Source organism: Abramis brama, assembly GCF_963993115.1.
Source record: "Abramis brama genome assembly, chromosome: 18".
NCBI lineage: Eukaryota > Metazoa > Chordata > Actinopteri > Cypriniformes > Leuciscidae > Abramis > Abramis brama.
This window is the reverse complement of record NC_139980.1, coordinates 22,774,970-22,790,061: the sequence shown is the minus strand read 5'-3', so window position 1 is coordinate 22,790,061 and position 15,092 is coordinate 22,774,970. Positions and strand designations below refer to the sequence as shown.

Here is a 15,092-nt window from a genome sequence, read left to right as displayed (position 1 = left end):
CTGCTCAGGTGCCAAAATGAGTTCTCTTTTGCATCTTCTTTTGCTTGAATGGATTCCTAACCCTAGGTAAAATGCTTTGTCATATCTCTGCCTAGTATGCAGGGAATAAAAGAATCCTATCCAATCGACACAGCAACTTTGGCACAACACAACACAACTTTGATGTGAAATTGATTCGGGTCTGTTTGTCAAGAAAAGACAAAAAAGTGTCAGCCTATCAGTGTAAACCTGATAACAGCTTCTTTCTAACAGCTTGACACAATCAGTGTCTAAATGCTCTTTACCCAAGCCTCATTTGAACTTCACAGTTTATTCTGTTAAAGGACTAAGTTTGGCTCTGGACATGTGGCATCTGAGGACTGAGTGTAAGGATTGATGCCAAAAGGTTATAGTAAATACCTAGTGGGCAAACTGACTTACTGTTTATGAGCTTATGCCAATATCTCGCTTTTACAGTACAAAATAATTTTTTGAAAAAAGTTACTGTAACTTGTACATTTGTTTTCAGGGCTGTAGGCATGGTTTTATAATCACAGAGGTCCCAAATTTCAGCTAGTTAGGTGGGTACGGGGGCATAATCTCCTGTGAAAATTTAGATTTCTCTGATGTGTGTTTTTAGACTTTTGAAGGCAAAAAAAAAAAAAAAAAGGATAAGAAATAGCTTTAAAACCATGTCAGTGGGCAGAAGATTATTTGTCAATACCTGCTCTCTCCTTGCCCTGTCTCTTCCCCTCCTAAAGCTGAGCTTTGACTGATAGTCTTTTCATTTCCGTCTGTCAGTGAGGAAAGTAAACATGGGGTCAACTGATATTTATGTTTTATGATTCATTTTCTTAGACAAGTTAATTTACTGAAGGCTACCAGGAAAACTAACCAAGTTTATTAAATTCATTCACAATATGTACACATTTATTATTAATCCTATGCCCAATATGATTTTTTTTTTTTTACGGTTTCGTTAAGGTTTCTTGTCCTCTCACAATGACAGTTACAAATATTTTGTTATGTAAATTATATAGGCCTATTTTCAGTTCAAAATGGCGAAATTAGTCAAAAGTGTATTAGTTTAACTGATTATGTTTGTTGCCGTTTAACATATTTCTATCTTAAAACGGCTGTCACTTGTGAAATGTTTAGTTTAGCTACTTGCATCTTATCTCATGCTTTATAACCATTAACAGATGCTCTTGGTGCTATGCAATATCCTTGTAGCACCAAAGACGAGTTAATACAAGGCAATCATTTCACAACTATTATATACACCTTGGAAAAATACAGAAGTCTGGACCTTGGTGACCTCATAGCTGGCAACTGCCATTGTTGTAGTACTTTCTTAGTGACCAGACTCACTTACTACAGGTGAGATTTAGCATTATTCACCTGTAGAAAGTCACCAAAAACCCTTTTGCTGAATTACAGTATTTTTTTTAGAAAAACAATTGTTTACTGTAAATACATAAAGGGAGGTATTGGCACAATTTCACCTGTAGTAAGTCAGTCTGGTCAATATGAACGTACTACAACCACTGGAACATGAAAAACTCTTTTGGTGAATTACAGTAATTTTTCTGAAAATAACTGTGTTCTGTACATGCATGAAGTACAATTGTGCACTGTACTGTACATGTCACATTTTATTGTCAAAATGTCACCTGTAGTAAGTAGGAAAAAATATGAACAAATATTAGCTGCTACTAATATTAATATGCTTACCATCTTTTGTGACTTTTTTTAGGAGAGTGCTAAGGGGTTTTAGTCATCTAGCATTAATATACAGCACAGCTTCTAAAAAGATAGACCCCCAGGGGTCTTCTAAAAAGATAGCCCTACCCCCCTCCCCCCCATAAAAAATGGTTAAAGGCATTATTAACTTCAACATACTGTATTTATTGCATTTTATTTATTAATTTTCCCTTGTTACGGTCTCGGACCTGTAAGCTCCTCCTCCTTTGCGGTTTGCCTGTTTGTTACGTCTCCCCTATAGGTGAGCGGAGCACAGGTGTGGCGTGTTGCGGGTGATTGCTCCAGGACCGCGTGTGTTTGTTTCCAGTATCCTGGGTGTTAAAAGCTCTCCAGACCTGGGGGAAGGAGGCCGCCGCTTCTCCTTCTCTCCTGCACCGTTTTGCTGATTTTGTTTCCGTTTGCATGACACTTCACATACCCTGATTGCATACGTTTTTGTTTCTTAAGTTTAACAATTACACTGACTTTATTTACTTTACGTTGCTCATTCTTTATCTTTAATAAATATATTTTTGAAATCAAATAATCCGCGTGGTCTCCCCTCTCTGTTGCATAGCCCGGCACAGGCTGTATGTAACACCCTTAAAACTATACATTTACAAGGTCACATTGTAAAGTGTGCACAGTTTTTAAGCACATAGTAGGTAGACGTTATCAATTTCACTCAACGCCTCTTTATTATTTTATTATTGGATCAGCTCCTTGAATCAATGGTGTCTTGGTTACTAATGTAACCCCCATTCCCTGAAGGAGGGAACGGAGACATTACGTCAGGTGACTAACAAATTAGGATCTCGCCTGAGAGCCCAATCCCATTTGAGTGGTAACAAAACAAGCCAATAGATATTGACGAGTGAGATTTGCATCGCAAACCACTCCCCATGAGACGTGTATATAAGGAAGCGTGCGGGACTCACTCTTTCAAGTGATTTGTGCTTGGGAGCCAAGAGGTGTCCTGGTAGTTCAGCGTTGGCACAGCGATTGTGGCGACGTGACTTAACGTCTCCGTTCCCTCCTTCAGGTTGCATGATAAGCCCCTTTCACACAGATATTCCGGAAAATACACGGATAAAGTGACCCGGGATTTGACCCGGGTTCATTTGATTTTGGTTCATTCACACTGCCAGTGATTTTCCGGAATCAGAGAGTGCGTTCACACACAACCCGTAAAAATTCCGTAAAGACACGTGACATCGATGTGACTTGTAATGTCTCAGCAGCGTCTTAAGTTTGCTTATGAGTGCATTTTTTCTCTGATTCGATCATAAACTTGCGCATTACGTACCGTTTCACAGCTGGCGAACGATCGCGGCTTCAGCGTCATCACTATGACATGGCATTGTTACGGCTTTTGTTCACACAGCGCGCGTTCCGGGACTGAACACGGCAATGTTACTAGGTTCCCAACCCGGCATCAATCCCGGGTCGTGTTTGCGTTCACACAGAAGGTGTTCTGGCAATTTGCCGGCAATTTGCCAGGTTCAAAGCGCTGTGTGAAAGGGGCTCTAGACGTTCCCTTTCAGTCAGTTCTCTTTGTGTTGCTGAGGAAAGAGTTCTCTTTGTGTTGCTGAGGAAAGAAGGCGTGCGTGTGTCAGTCCTTCGGAGCTGGGCGTGCTCTCTCGTTTCTTCCGTGGCGTCACGGGTAGTTTAAAAGTCCATTGAAAGTGAAGTTACCACAGAAATAATTCAGGCTAAGTTCAGTTCACTCGTAGGTGGAAATGAACAAAGGTGAATATGAAAAACAAAGACAAAAGACTAAAACTGAAGCTAAAAAGAAAACCGAAGTGAAGAAAACCGATGAGGATAGCTAAGGATGAATAACTGATGTGAAGAGAAACTGGATGTCCCGTTCTCTTAAGGAAATCCTCGTTCACGCCTCCTTTTGCATGAATGACAAATCACCTTCCAGAGATTTTCGAGTGGGAAGAAGTTCTTTGTCCTGTCGGGACGGTTCATCTGCATAAGTTATGACGGCGTTTAGAATTCGTCATTTCTACTCCAGAAAGATGGTACACACAGAATAATACATTTTACTGTAATCTCCTATATATGAGTAGCTCAGTCAGACAGAGAGGTTTAATTTGATACCAAAATTGGTAAGGTTGAGAGCTATAGACCTAGAGATGCATTCTTATTCTTTAAAACAAGAATTAAACGTTCAACTAACAAGCTAGGAATAAGGTTAACCCAAAATGTGATGTACACTACAAATGGGGATGAAGATTGGACTTTAAAGAATCCAAACATGGCACACATATGATTTTAGTTGACCATAGTGTGCAAAATCTGAAACATCAACCCAATAGAGTTTACAAGAATACACAGGCAAAATCACATAGCAGGTAAGCCATTAAATGAGAAGACTAAATACATACATACAGTGAGGAAAATAAGTATTTGAACACCCTGCTATTTTGCAAGTTCTCCCACTTAGAAATCATGGAGGGGTCTGAAATTGTCATCGTAGGTGCATGTCCACTGTGAGAGACATAATCTAAAAAAAAAATCCAGAAATCACAATGTATGATTTTTTAACTATTTATTTGTATGACACAGCTGCAAATAAGTATTTGAACACCTGAGAAAATCAATGTTAATATTTGGTACAGTAGCCTTTGTTTGCAATTACAGAGGTCAAACGTTTCCTGTAGTTTTTCACCAGGTTTGCACACACTGCAGGAGGGATTTTGGCCCACTCCTCCACACAGATCTTCTCTAGATCAGTCAGGTTTCTGGGCTGTCGCTGAGAAACACGGAGTTTGAGCTCCCTCCAAAGATTCTCTATTGGGTTTAGGTCTGGAGACTGGCTAGGCCACGCCAGAACCTTGATATGCTTCTTACAGAGCCACTCCTTGGTTATCCTGGCTGTGTGCTTCGGGTCATTGTCATGTTGGAAGACCCAGCCTCGACCCATCTTCAATGCTCTAACTGAGGGAAGGAGGTTGTTCCCCAAAATCTCGCAATACATGGCCCCGGTCATCCTCTCCTTAATACAGTGCAGTCGCCCTGTCCCATGTGCAGAAAAATACCCCCAAAGCATGATGCTACCACCCCCATGCTTCACAGTAGGGATGGTGTTCTTGGGATGGTACTCACCATTCTTCTTCCTCCAAACACGTTTAGTGGAATTATGACCAAAAAGTTCTATTTTGGTCTCATCTGACCACATGACTTTCTCCCATGACTCCTCTGGATCATCCAAATGGTCATTGGCAAACTTAAGACGGGCCTTGACATGTGCTGGTTTAAGCAGGGGAACCTTCCGTGCCATGCATGATTTCAAACCATGACGTCTTAGTGTATTACCAACAGTAACCTTGGAAACGGTGGTCCCAGCTCTTTTCAGGTCAATGACCAGCTCCTCCCGTGTAGTTCTGGGCTGATTTCTCACCTTTCTTAGGATCATTGAGACCCCACGAGGTGAGATCTTGCATGGAGCCCCAGTCCGAGGGAGATTGACAGTCATGTTTAGCTTCTTCCATTTTCTAATGATTGCTCCAACAGTGGACCTTTTTTCAACAAGCTGCTTGGCAATTTCCCCGTAGCCCTTTCCAGCCTTGTGGAGGTGTACAATTTTGTCTCTAGTGTCTTTGGACAGCTCTTTGGTCTTAGCCATGTTAGTAGTTGGATTCTTACTGATTGTATGGGGTGGACAGGTGTCTTTATGCAGCTAACGACCTCAAACAGGTGCATCTAATTTAGGATAATAAATGGAGTGGAGGTGGACATTTTAAAGGCAGACTAACAGGTCTTTGAGGGTCAGAATTCTAGCTGATAGACAGGTGTTCAAATACTTATTTGCAGCTGTATCATACAAATAAATAGTTAAAAAATCATATATTGTGATTTCTGGATTTTTTTTTTTTAGATTATGTCTCTCACAGTGGACATGCACCTACGATGACAATTTCAGACCCCTCCATGATTTCCAAGTGGGAGAACTTGCAAAATAGCAGGGTGTTCAAATGCTTATTTTCCTCACTGTATTTCTTAAGTGGTATAGAATATATAGAATTACATGGTTTAGCTAGAATCCTCAAAGAGAAACTGGATAAGCTGTTGCAGCTTCGTGGTCGTAAACTTTTATGACCTAGCAGGAGGTAGGGTTACAAGACAATGATTCCATTGGGGAAAACATTCTTTAAAAATACACTTCAAAGCTAAACACTAGAAAATCATAACTATAGGATTAAAAGGGTTAATCAAACATGCATACTCTAATACATCATCTACAGATTTTGAGCCACTTATATTCTGAATTCAATGCGAGGAGTGTTTGTGTGTGTGGGTGTGTGTGTGTGGAATGCCATTCCGGAGTTCTTTTGGGCCATTTGGTGTTGCTCTTTTGGAGAGAGAGGGGGAAGAATCGATAACAATCTCTTTGAACTGCGAGCGGGGGAATTTGGCGATGGTTCTGCCGAACTTCATTCGGCAGCAAAAGTGTCAGAAGGGCAATTTGACTCAGACTGTCCGGCGCTAAACTGTAATTTACTATTATGAGTTTAAGGGTTAAAAGCTTCCTTAAAATTTATAATGACGAGTTATCATGAATCTGTCCATATGCTACAAGTAGCAGCAATAACCTAGCAGCAGCGTAGCAGATCTATTCCGCCAAGACCAAACATAGAACATTTTTATACCCATTACCATGCCATTCACTCCGAGAGTTGTCATGACAGAAATAATGTTAACAAATACAGCTTTTGATTTTAATCTATTAGTAAATGTTGAAATTACCATTAATTAAAATGAATAAATGCTGTAGAAGTATTGTTCATTCTTGGTTCATGTTATCTAAAGTAGTTGACTAATGTTAACTAATGAAACCTTATTGTAAAGTGTTCCAAATGATCAATAATGCGCACCATTCCTTAGCGCGGCCTTATTGACTTCTCCCATTAAGACTATAGAGTGCAACATTGCCTGCCCCCTTTTTCAGCTGCACTGGTTTCAGAAGTATTTTTTCCATTAATTTTTCAAAAATAGAGTTATAAGCCATGAACCAAGCCAATCAGCTACGAGGTAAATCATAACATTACAAATTTTCATTTGAAGCAAAAGCATTTTTGAAAATCTGGGCTGGGCTTTGCTGGTGCTATGCAAATTTTTGATGACCCATAACCCCGGCAAGCCCCACCCTAGTGCCGCCACTGGTCATTGTACTTTCATGCAAGTCAAAAGTATTCTTGAATATTCAAGACTGATTTTCTCTTGCAGGACTATCTTGCTCACATCATAGACACAGGAGATCTTCCCATCAAGCCAGAACAGGTGTGTGCTCTATTTGGAAACATAGAAGACATCTATGAGTTTAACAGGTAAGAACTCATTCAGTATTTGCTTGTTTTTTGCAACCAAACCAACACCAGCAGCATGGAAGTGTATGCAGACATCAGAATGCCACACCTTTGCATAGATTGTGTACAAAGAAGAATCTTAATTTTATGAAATTATGATGTTATTTTAATTTCTTATTTGAAAACAGGGGTGACTAAAGGCCTGTTCACACCAAGAATGATAACTATAAAGATGCATTTATTAGTGTCTTCACCAACAGAAATTTCATTGTAAGTGGTCACTACAGTTATGTCGTCTGCCGAGCTGAAGCTCATGCCTTACTCCTAGCCCTGGAAAATAGACAAGAACGAAATTTCTTAATCTTCACAAACTCAAAATCTGGCCTTCAAACACTGAATCTGTAAAGACTGACCACCCCAAAATCATAAGTATCTTAGCTAGAGCTTTTCTGCAAGAAAAAACTTCTGTTATCTGGTAACGAGAAAGCAGACATCGCTGCAAAGGAGGCTCTCAATATTTGTCAAATTCCACCCTCACCCAGAACCGGCACCAAGGCACATAAATCATGGGGCCATCGGCTGCCGAAATCATGCTCAACCGGGGGGCGTATTTTGATTAAATATTACGAGGGCACATAACGTTGGTTCAACTTTTGTAGTGGAAACAAACCAACGCACATTTGTAATCGCTTTCGAATTCATACTCGCTTGCTCTGTGCTTTCGAATTCGCTCGTGTTCAGCAGGGAGGGGAGGGAGGCAGGGGCACAGTAACTCGTTTGGGTGGGCAAGGTCCGTGAATGTGGGCAAGCCACGTGAATAAAACGCACAAACATGAATATGATGCTGGTAGCACAATTGGAAAGGTAGCATTTTTTTCACTGCCGAATTGTGCTACCTACTGTTTTAATTGGAGGTAGAAAAATCTGAGTGGGTAGCATAAATCATAAGAAAACTGGCCCTGCTCTGACCGTAGAGCAATAATAAAATCTTATATTAATAACAAGTGGCAGATGAGGATTTGATTGGATCATTGAATGGTTGTGGTTTGCAATTGCTGTAATCTCATGTGAGTGACAGGTTGCCCCATCATCACAGAAGAGAAGGGAGGGGAAGTTATTTTGATGAAATATTATGAGGGCATGTAAATTAAAAAATTAAAAAATAACGATGTGCTTGGATAAATCATTTAAAATAATCACTGCAGTATTCCATAAAAAACTTTAAATATGCAATTAGACTTACTTTTGTAGCTATGTTTGTAGCTAATTAAATTGAAATAAAGTAATAATATTTTCAGTTCCTGATTGCTTTGGTTGACTGAAATGTAACTGATGTGCAGCGCATGATGTGTGTTTTGGGAGTTTTTATTTTACTGGCCATAAAACTGTATTTAAAAATGTACATAAAACTGCATTTATTTTTTCATGTTTTGACATTTTTTGTTTGTTTAAAAAAAAAAAACTCAGTTGTCTCAGGCCATATTCACTAGTTCAATTTAATTAAACCAGGGATTTTTAATCAAATTTTTAACAAAATGTTACCAATTGATACATTCTCTCAAGTAATTTCTCATGACTCCTTTTCATGTTTTAATATATATGCATCTATTAGATGTTTTGATCCAAAGTGGGTTGAAGTACATTTGACCAGTATATGTGTTCCCTGCAAATCAAAACCCATGACCTTGCCATTGATACTGCCTTGCTTTAGTTTACCTGAGCTATAGAAGATTGAAACCTTAAAGACCCAAGAAAAAATAAAACACTTTTTTTCTTTCTGTTTACATTTTCTATTGAAACGTGATTTCTGTGGCGCATAAAGGATAAGGATTTTTCAAATAGCAAATAGGCTTTAGGTACACCACAGGTACATGAACCATGATTTGTTAGGCAAAGAGACATTCTCATTTTAGAGAACAATTGTTTGAACAAAAATCTGGGCAACACTTTATTTTACAGTGTCCTTGTTACATATGTTACATGACATAGTAATAACAGTAAATAATGCATAATTACATGCAACCAACGCTCAACCAAACCCTGATTCTTCCCTAACCCTATAGTAAGTTGCTTTTTATTATTAAAGTACTGAGTAATTAAATATTACTTAGTACTTAAATATATAATTACACTGTAACAATGACACCTTAAAATGAAGTGTAACCAAAATCTGTGTAGTGGACGGTAATCAATATGATCATCTATATTTTGGTCTATTTTCTGGGAAGGTGCTGTGACTCAAGGCTTGAGATTTTACTGAGATGTGTATTATTTCTCTCTATCTGTCAGTTAGTAGTGGCATTTTTGCATGCTTTTCCATAAAAAACTCTGGTTGGAGACTTAAACACACCATTCTTCATCTAACCAGTCATCAGTCCATTGTTTTTGAGCGTAATTGTCTCCTCACCTGTTGTCAGGTGTTGGTCTACCCCAGAGTGATACTTTTCTCCTCAATACCATACAGTAAGTGAGTGAATGGTTAGCGTGTTTCTGTTTGTGCTTCATCACAAATGCATGACAGAAAGTGTGGGCATAATTTACTTTGTTTGCTGTGGTGTTTGTTAGCTAATCCCTGAGTTGTGCTTTCAAATCCATTTTAAACATGGATTGAACCTGGACATGAACAGGAGATTCATATTTCTTATACCAGTGGCAAAGAAAAGGTGTCTTTTATCATGTTATTTTATTATGTTCATTATGTTTTTATTTATTTTTGAAAAGGAATAAGCCTCTTACCACTGTTCATCACAGTGATGTTACTATTAAGGAAATGTAAGGCGCTCCTTACACACACTCATGGAGTAAGAGATGTTCTTTTCTCATTGGCCATGGATAAGAGGATGAGTGACTTGCAAGACTGCATGTGCTGTTGAACAATTTATGACGTGGCTTCTTTTCTTTATCACAAGTCCTTTTGCCAGCTTAATGCTGTAATGGCCTTAGGAGTCTGTTTTGTCTTTACAGTGTTCAGAGCATGTGGTGTTTTAATGAACATTATTTTGATGTTTTAGGGTTGGTAAGCATGTTTTCCCTTTTTTTTTAGTGAGCTGCTTCAGTCACTGGACATGTGTGACAATGATCCTGTGGCCATTGCCAGATGCTTTGTGATCAAGGTGAAGTTTAAACTGACACAGTTCCTTGTATGGCTTAAGATCTGATCATATTTCAACTAAATGTTTATGTAACTAAACTAAATTATGGGTATACTATGTAACTTTTTTGTTCAGAATTGACAAAATTGATATAATGAGCGAGTACATCATTAATCCATCTTCCAAATCGTGTTTTTGTCTTTTCCTGAATATCTACAGTTTGCCTATAATAAGTGTTTATATTCATATCATTTTTTTTAACGGGGCGGGACAACCCCTGCTGTGGAGTAGCCCAGTACCTGCATGACTCGTCGTATACATAAACAGAGAGAAGTAGCTCCGGCTACAGTATTCTTCCGCAAGACGCATGCAGTTACATGCAGTTAACACCAAAAGTTACATAGTGTACCTTTAATCATTAAATTCTTTAACATCTTTACATGAAAACAACCTCGTCATACTCAAACTCCAGAAGAACAGTGGGCTAATTATAGCATTTGATAACTTCCAAACCAAATAATGTATTTGGGGCTCATTTTCTGCTGAATGTTTGCATCGTGTGATGTGGTTGTGTGTTGTTGTGTGCCTTTACTGATTTTGTTTTTTTCTCCTATATTTAGCGTGAATATTTTGACATCTACACACAATATTGCACCAACTACCCAAAGTAAGTTGCAGTAAATAGCCAAAGTAACGCATAATGCATTATGTTGAAGAGCCTTTGGCTAGGTTTTCAGATCTTCTGCATCAAAGAAAAGCACCTTTGGTGTCTTGGTAATATTGTGTACAGTAATATGATGCTGTCAGTTTGATTTAAACTTGGACTTGGCAGCTAATGTTAAAATTAAGAAAACAAATACAACTGTGATGTGTATTTATAACTATTTTATAATTTTAATATACTATAATTTTTTAACATTCCAATATTGAGAATTTTTGTGTGAATTTGCTTAATTTTCATTTAAATAATAACACTGTATTTTTTTTAGATCAATTACTTATATTTATATAGTGGTCGGATCAAATTCATGATCAGTAAGGTCTTTAATGCCTGGACAAGCACACAAATCCAAGGCCAAAAACAGAAATTGATGAACCCATGTGATGTATTAGATGAAATGTGTCACAAAGGGTCTATGAACCTGGTATTAAGATGCGTTTTGGTCGATCAGATCCAAGTAGACGAGGGAGACACATATCCGTTTACACCTGGTGTTTAATCCGTCTCTTTTGTCCACTTTCAACCACTTCTGTCCTGATTTCTTCGAGGGGAGGGTCTATGGGCGGGTAAATGTATGGGCTATTACAGATCTTTCGATCTTATAGACGAAATAGGCTTGTGCAATTTACATATGAATGTGACCGGAGACGACTGAAAAACATACAAAGAGCAGCAGCTTTCGTTTCTGCTCTGATTGCTGCAAGACCAGTCAAACACTGTTAGTGTGTGTCAGAAATCAGGAATGGTGAGAGAACGTTGTGCTTGGTACGTTTTTCAGCTTCAAACCAAACTTGGTTCTTCAGCCGACAAAGTTTAAATCCCGTCTGGCTAGCGCGCTTTACGCATTAGTTCAGTAGGCGGAGAGAAGACGGTCTTTTGTGGCTGTTTGAACACATCCGATCACATGAGTGTTTACACTACAAAAGCAATCCGGCCAAATGTGTTTTCGACTACCTCTGGAAGTGGTGGAATGTGGACAAGCTCGAAACGTTTTAGACCCCGTTTACACCAGTATTTAGCATCGTCCACTTGTGATACGATCGACCAATATGCATCTTAATACCAGGTGTGAACAGGGCCTCTAATGTTCTAAAGCACATTTGAACTTTGTAACCTGTTGGTTGTCTTTACTGTATGTGCAGCTCAATGCTGGTGTTTGAAGCATTATTTTTTTTCCTTGTTAACGTTGACTTATTTATGAATTATCAGAAGGATGCTATTTAATGTTGTATGGGAGTTATTTTTGTCAGTTTGTATAGTGACATATTTGTTAGTGTGTGCTGTGCTGTTTTTTTCACTATTCATACTTTCTCCTTAGCTCTGTGGCTGCTCTAACAGACTGCATGAGAAACAAAACTTTTGCAAAGTTCTTCAGGGAGAGGCAAGCTACTTTAAAGCGATCTCTGCCTCTGGGATCTTATCTTCTCAAGCCTGTCCAGAGGATCCTCAAATATCATCTGTTACTTCAGGTTAACCAACCATTCCCAGAATAATACTGTATAGAATAGTAAAGGCTTCAAATCACCTGCTGTGAGCAATGCTTCCATTATCATGCATGATCAGTTTCGTTGGACTATAATTGTTTTTTTGCACTGTTTATTGTTACATTGTGTGTTTAAAAGACAGTTATTGAAAGAGTTAGATCAGTGGTTCTCAACCAAAATGGATCACAGAATGCAAAATGCATTTAGAGGGGAGAAAACGCTTCCAACATTATTTGTTGTTGGCATCAAAGGCTGTGTGTCCAATCAAAATCTACAGCATTTTAGTGCAAATTCATTGATCACCTTGTTCAAAATCACACTTCTGCTGTTGTTTATATATTTACAATTTTGGTAACACTTTATGTTACAGTGTCATTGGTACACATGTTACATGTAGTTACTGTAGTAATAACTATAAATTATGCATAATTACATGCAATTAACCCTGAACCAAACAACCATCCTAACCTTAACCCTATAGTAAGTACATGTAGTTAATTATTATTACTCAGTAATTAAATGTATAATTACACTGTGACACTGACACCTTAAAATAAAGTGTAACCAATTTTTTTTTTTTCTATTTAGCCTATGTCATGTAAAAATTTGCATATTGTTGGGCCTATACAATTCATGGTAATGTTAAAATGTGTCATGATTGGTTTTAAGGACATTTTTATATTTTTTTTGTTGCAATAATCAATTTTGGTAATGTTGGGTTGTTTGAAAAATCTGGCCATTGAAGCAAAGATTATTGCATTGTAAATATGCAGTTAGTAGTTATTGTCTTTAAATCACAATTAATTTGGATGTGTCCTTTATGTTGTAGGAGATTGCCAAGCACTTTGATCCAGAGGAGGAGGGTTATGAGGTGGTGGAGGAGGCCATATACACCATGACTGGTGTTGCGTGGTATATAAACGACATGAAGAGAAAACATGAACATGCAGTCCGTCTTCAGGTTGGCTCACAAACACACATCAAAGAGTTTGTGTTATGAGCCTGTTTCACAGCTTTCCACTGCTGCTCTCGTGCCCCCACTTCACACTCACAATTAAACACAATCTTTGAGATGCATGTGAAACACTGGAGATTTTGTTTATTGATAGAATTGCTCTAAAATATGTCCAAATGTCACAAAAAAAAATCTCTCTTTCTGCCTAGTTCGCGTTTATGGTCTCGTTTATGTTTTCCACATATTTAATAAAGATATGAACCAATTTACAATATCTGTACATACTTCATCTATCTCAGGAAGTCCAGTCTCTGCTCATAAACTGGAAGGGACCTGATCTGACTACATATGGAGAACTGGTTCTCGAGGGCACCTTTCGTGTCCATCGTGCCAAGAACGAGCGTACACTCTTTCTCTTTGACCGCATGCTCCTCATCGCTAAACGAAGAGGAGAACATTATGTCTATAAGACCCACATCTCGGTATGACAGCACAAGTTTCACAAGAAAATGATACTTCATTTTTCAATCATGTCTAGTCTGAACAGTCAGCACTAATGTAAAGCCCCCATTAAAATTGTTGTTTTCTCTTTCCTCATGCAGTGTTCAACGCTCATGTTAATTGAGAGTGCCAAGGACTCGCTATGCTTCAGTGTCACTCATTACAAGCATCCTAAACAACCTCATACTGTTCAGGTGTGTCCTCAATGATTTGTGTCTTTACATGAATAAAAATCTAAGGTGACGTAGTTACTAAGTTCTGATTAATGTTAATTAACTACATGTACTTACTATAGAGTTATGGTTTGGTTTAGGCTTAGTTGCTTGTAATTATGCATAATTCACTGTTATTACTGTAGTAAGTACATGTAGTAACGTGTAACTACGTCACATTAAAATAAAGTGTTACCAAATTTTTTATTCATAAAGGGATAGTTCTGCCACTGCCATGTTCAAACATGTATTTTGTGTACACAAATGCAGATCTCTTTAAATAAAAAATCTTTACACAGATTCAGAAAAACACAAAAAGTCCCATAGAAAGAGTCCATTACTGTGCTTTGGTCATCTGAAGTCATATGATAGCTTCACCTGCACTGCACATCTTAAATCAATTATGACACAAGCTTAGCATTGTAATGTTTGGTTAAAATACATTTGAATACAATAAAATATTTAGCTGTTTCTCACCCAAAATTATCCCATTGACTTCAGAAGACTGTCTATATACAGTACTATGAACTACTCTAATGGTGTTTCAATTCCCCCTTGAGTGTTCCCTCTACAAAAAAAAATAACATGGAATGGCATGGTGTTGAGTAAATAATGACAGAATATTATTTTTTATCAAACAACTCATTTAATGGTTGATTCTCATTAGGCTAAAACCGTGGAGGAGAAAAAATTATGGGCTCATCATATTAAACGGCTCATTCTAGAGAATCATCAGGCTGTGATACCACAAAAGGTATGTAATGATTTTTGGGTTTTGTATTTGAAAACATCTAAAATTCATTTGGACATTTTGGATGGTTCTCTTTTAGGCAAAGGAAGCAATCTTGGAGATGGATTCTATTTGTAAGTATTTAAAACCACTCATGAACATGTTTCATTTTTCATACCATTAGTTTTTAAACAAGTGTAAAAAATCATCATGGGCCTGTTTTAACAGAATACTTTTTTTTTTTTTTCAAGACAAAAAGTATAAGTACAGCCCTGAGAGACTCAAAAAGTCAGAGGAGTTTTCTAACTCTAGACAAGGCCGGAGGCAGTCAGGTAGGTGCCCATACATGTCTTGCAA

At 38.0% G+C, this 15,092-nt stretch overlaps 1 protein-coding gene across 1 annotated transcript in view; it reads left to right on the top strand.

Annotated features, from left to right (window-relative positions):
* Positions 1-15,092, top strand: part of LOC311068592 (pleckstrin homology domain-containing family G member 3) — a 140,640-nt gene that overhangs the window by 108,708 nt on the left and 16,840 nt on the right. Inside the window, exons 4-13 of the mRNA XM_084091133.1 lie at positions 6,961-7,061; positions 10,084-10,153; positions 10,753-10,799; positions 12,172-12,322; positions 13,167-13,298; positions 13,592-13,774; positions 13,895-13,987; positions 14,673-14,759; positions 14,836-14,869; positions 14,987-15,067. Of these exons, the coding sequence (XP_083947259.1) occupies positions 6,961-7,061; positions 10,084-10,153; positions 10,753-10,799; positions 12,172-12,322; positions 13,167-13,298; positions 13,592-13,774; positions 13,895-13,987; positions 14,673-14,759; positions 14,836-14,869; positions 14,987-15,067 (979 nt within the window). The remainder of the gene's footprint in view (positions 1-6,960; positions 7,062-10,083; positions 10,154-10,752; positions 10,800-12,171; positions 12,323-13,166; positions 13,299-13,591; positions 13,775-13,894; positions 13,988-14,672; positions 14,760-14,835; positions 14,870-14,986; positions 15,068-15,092) is intronic.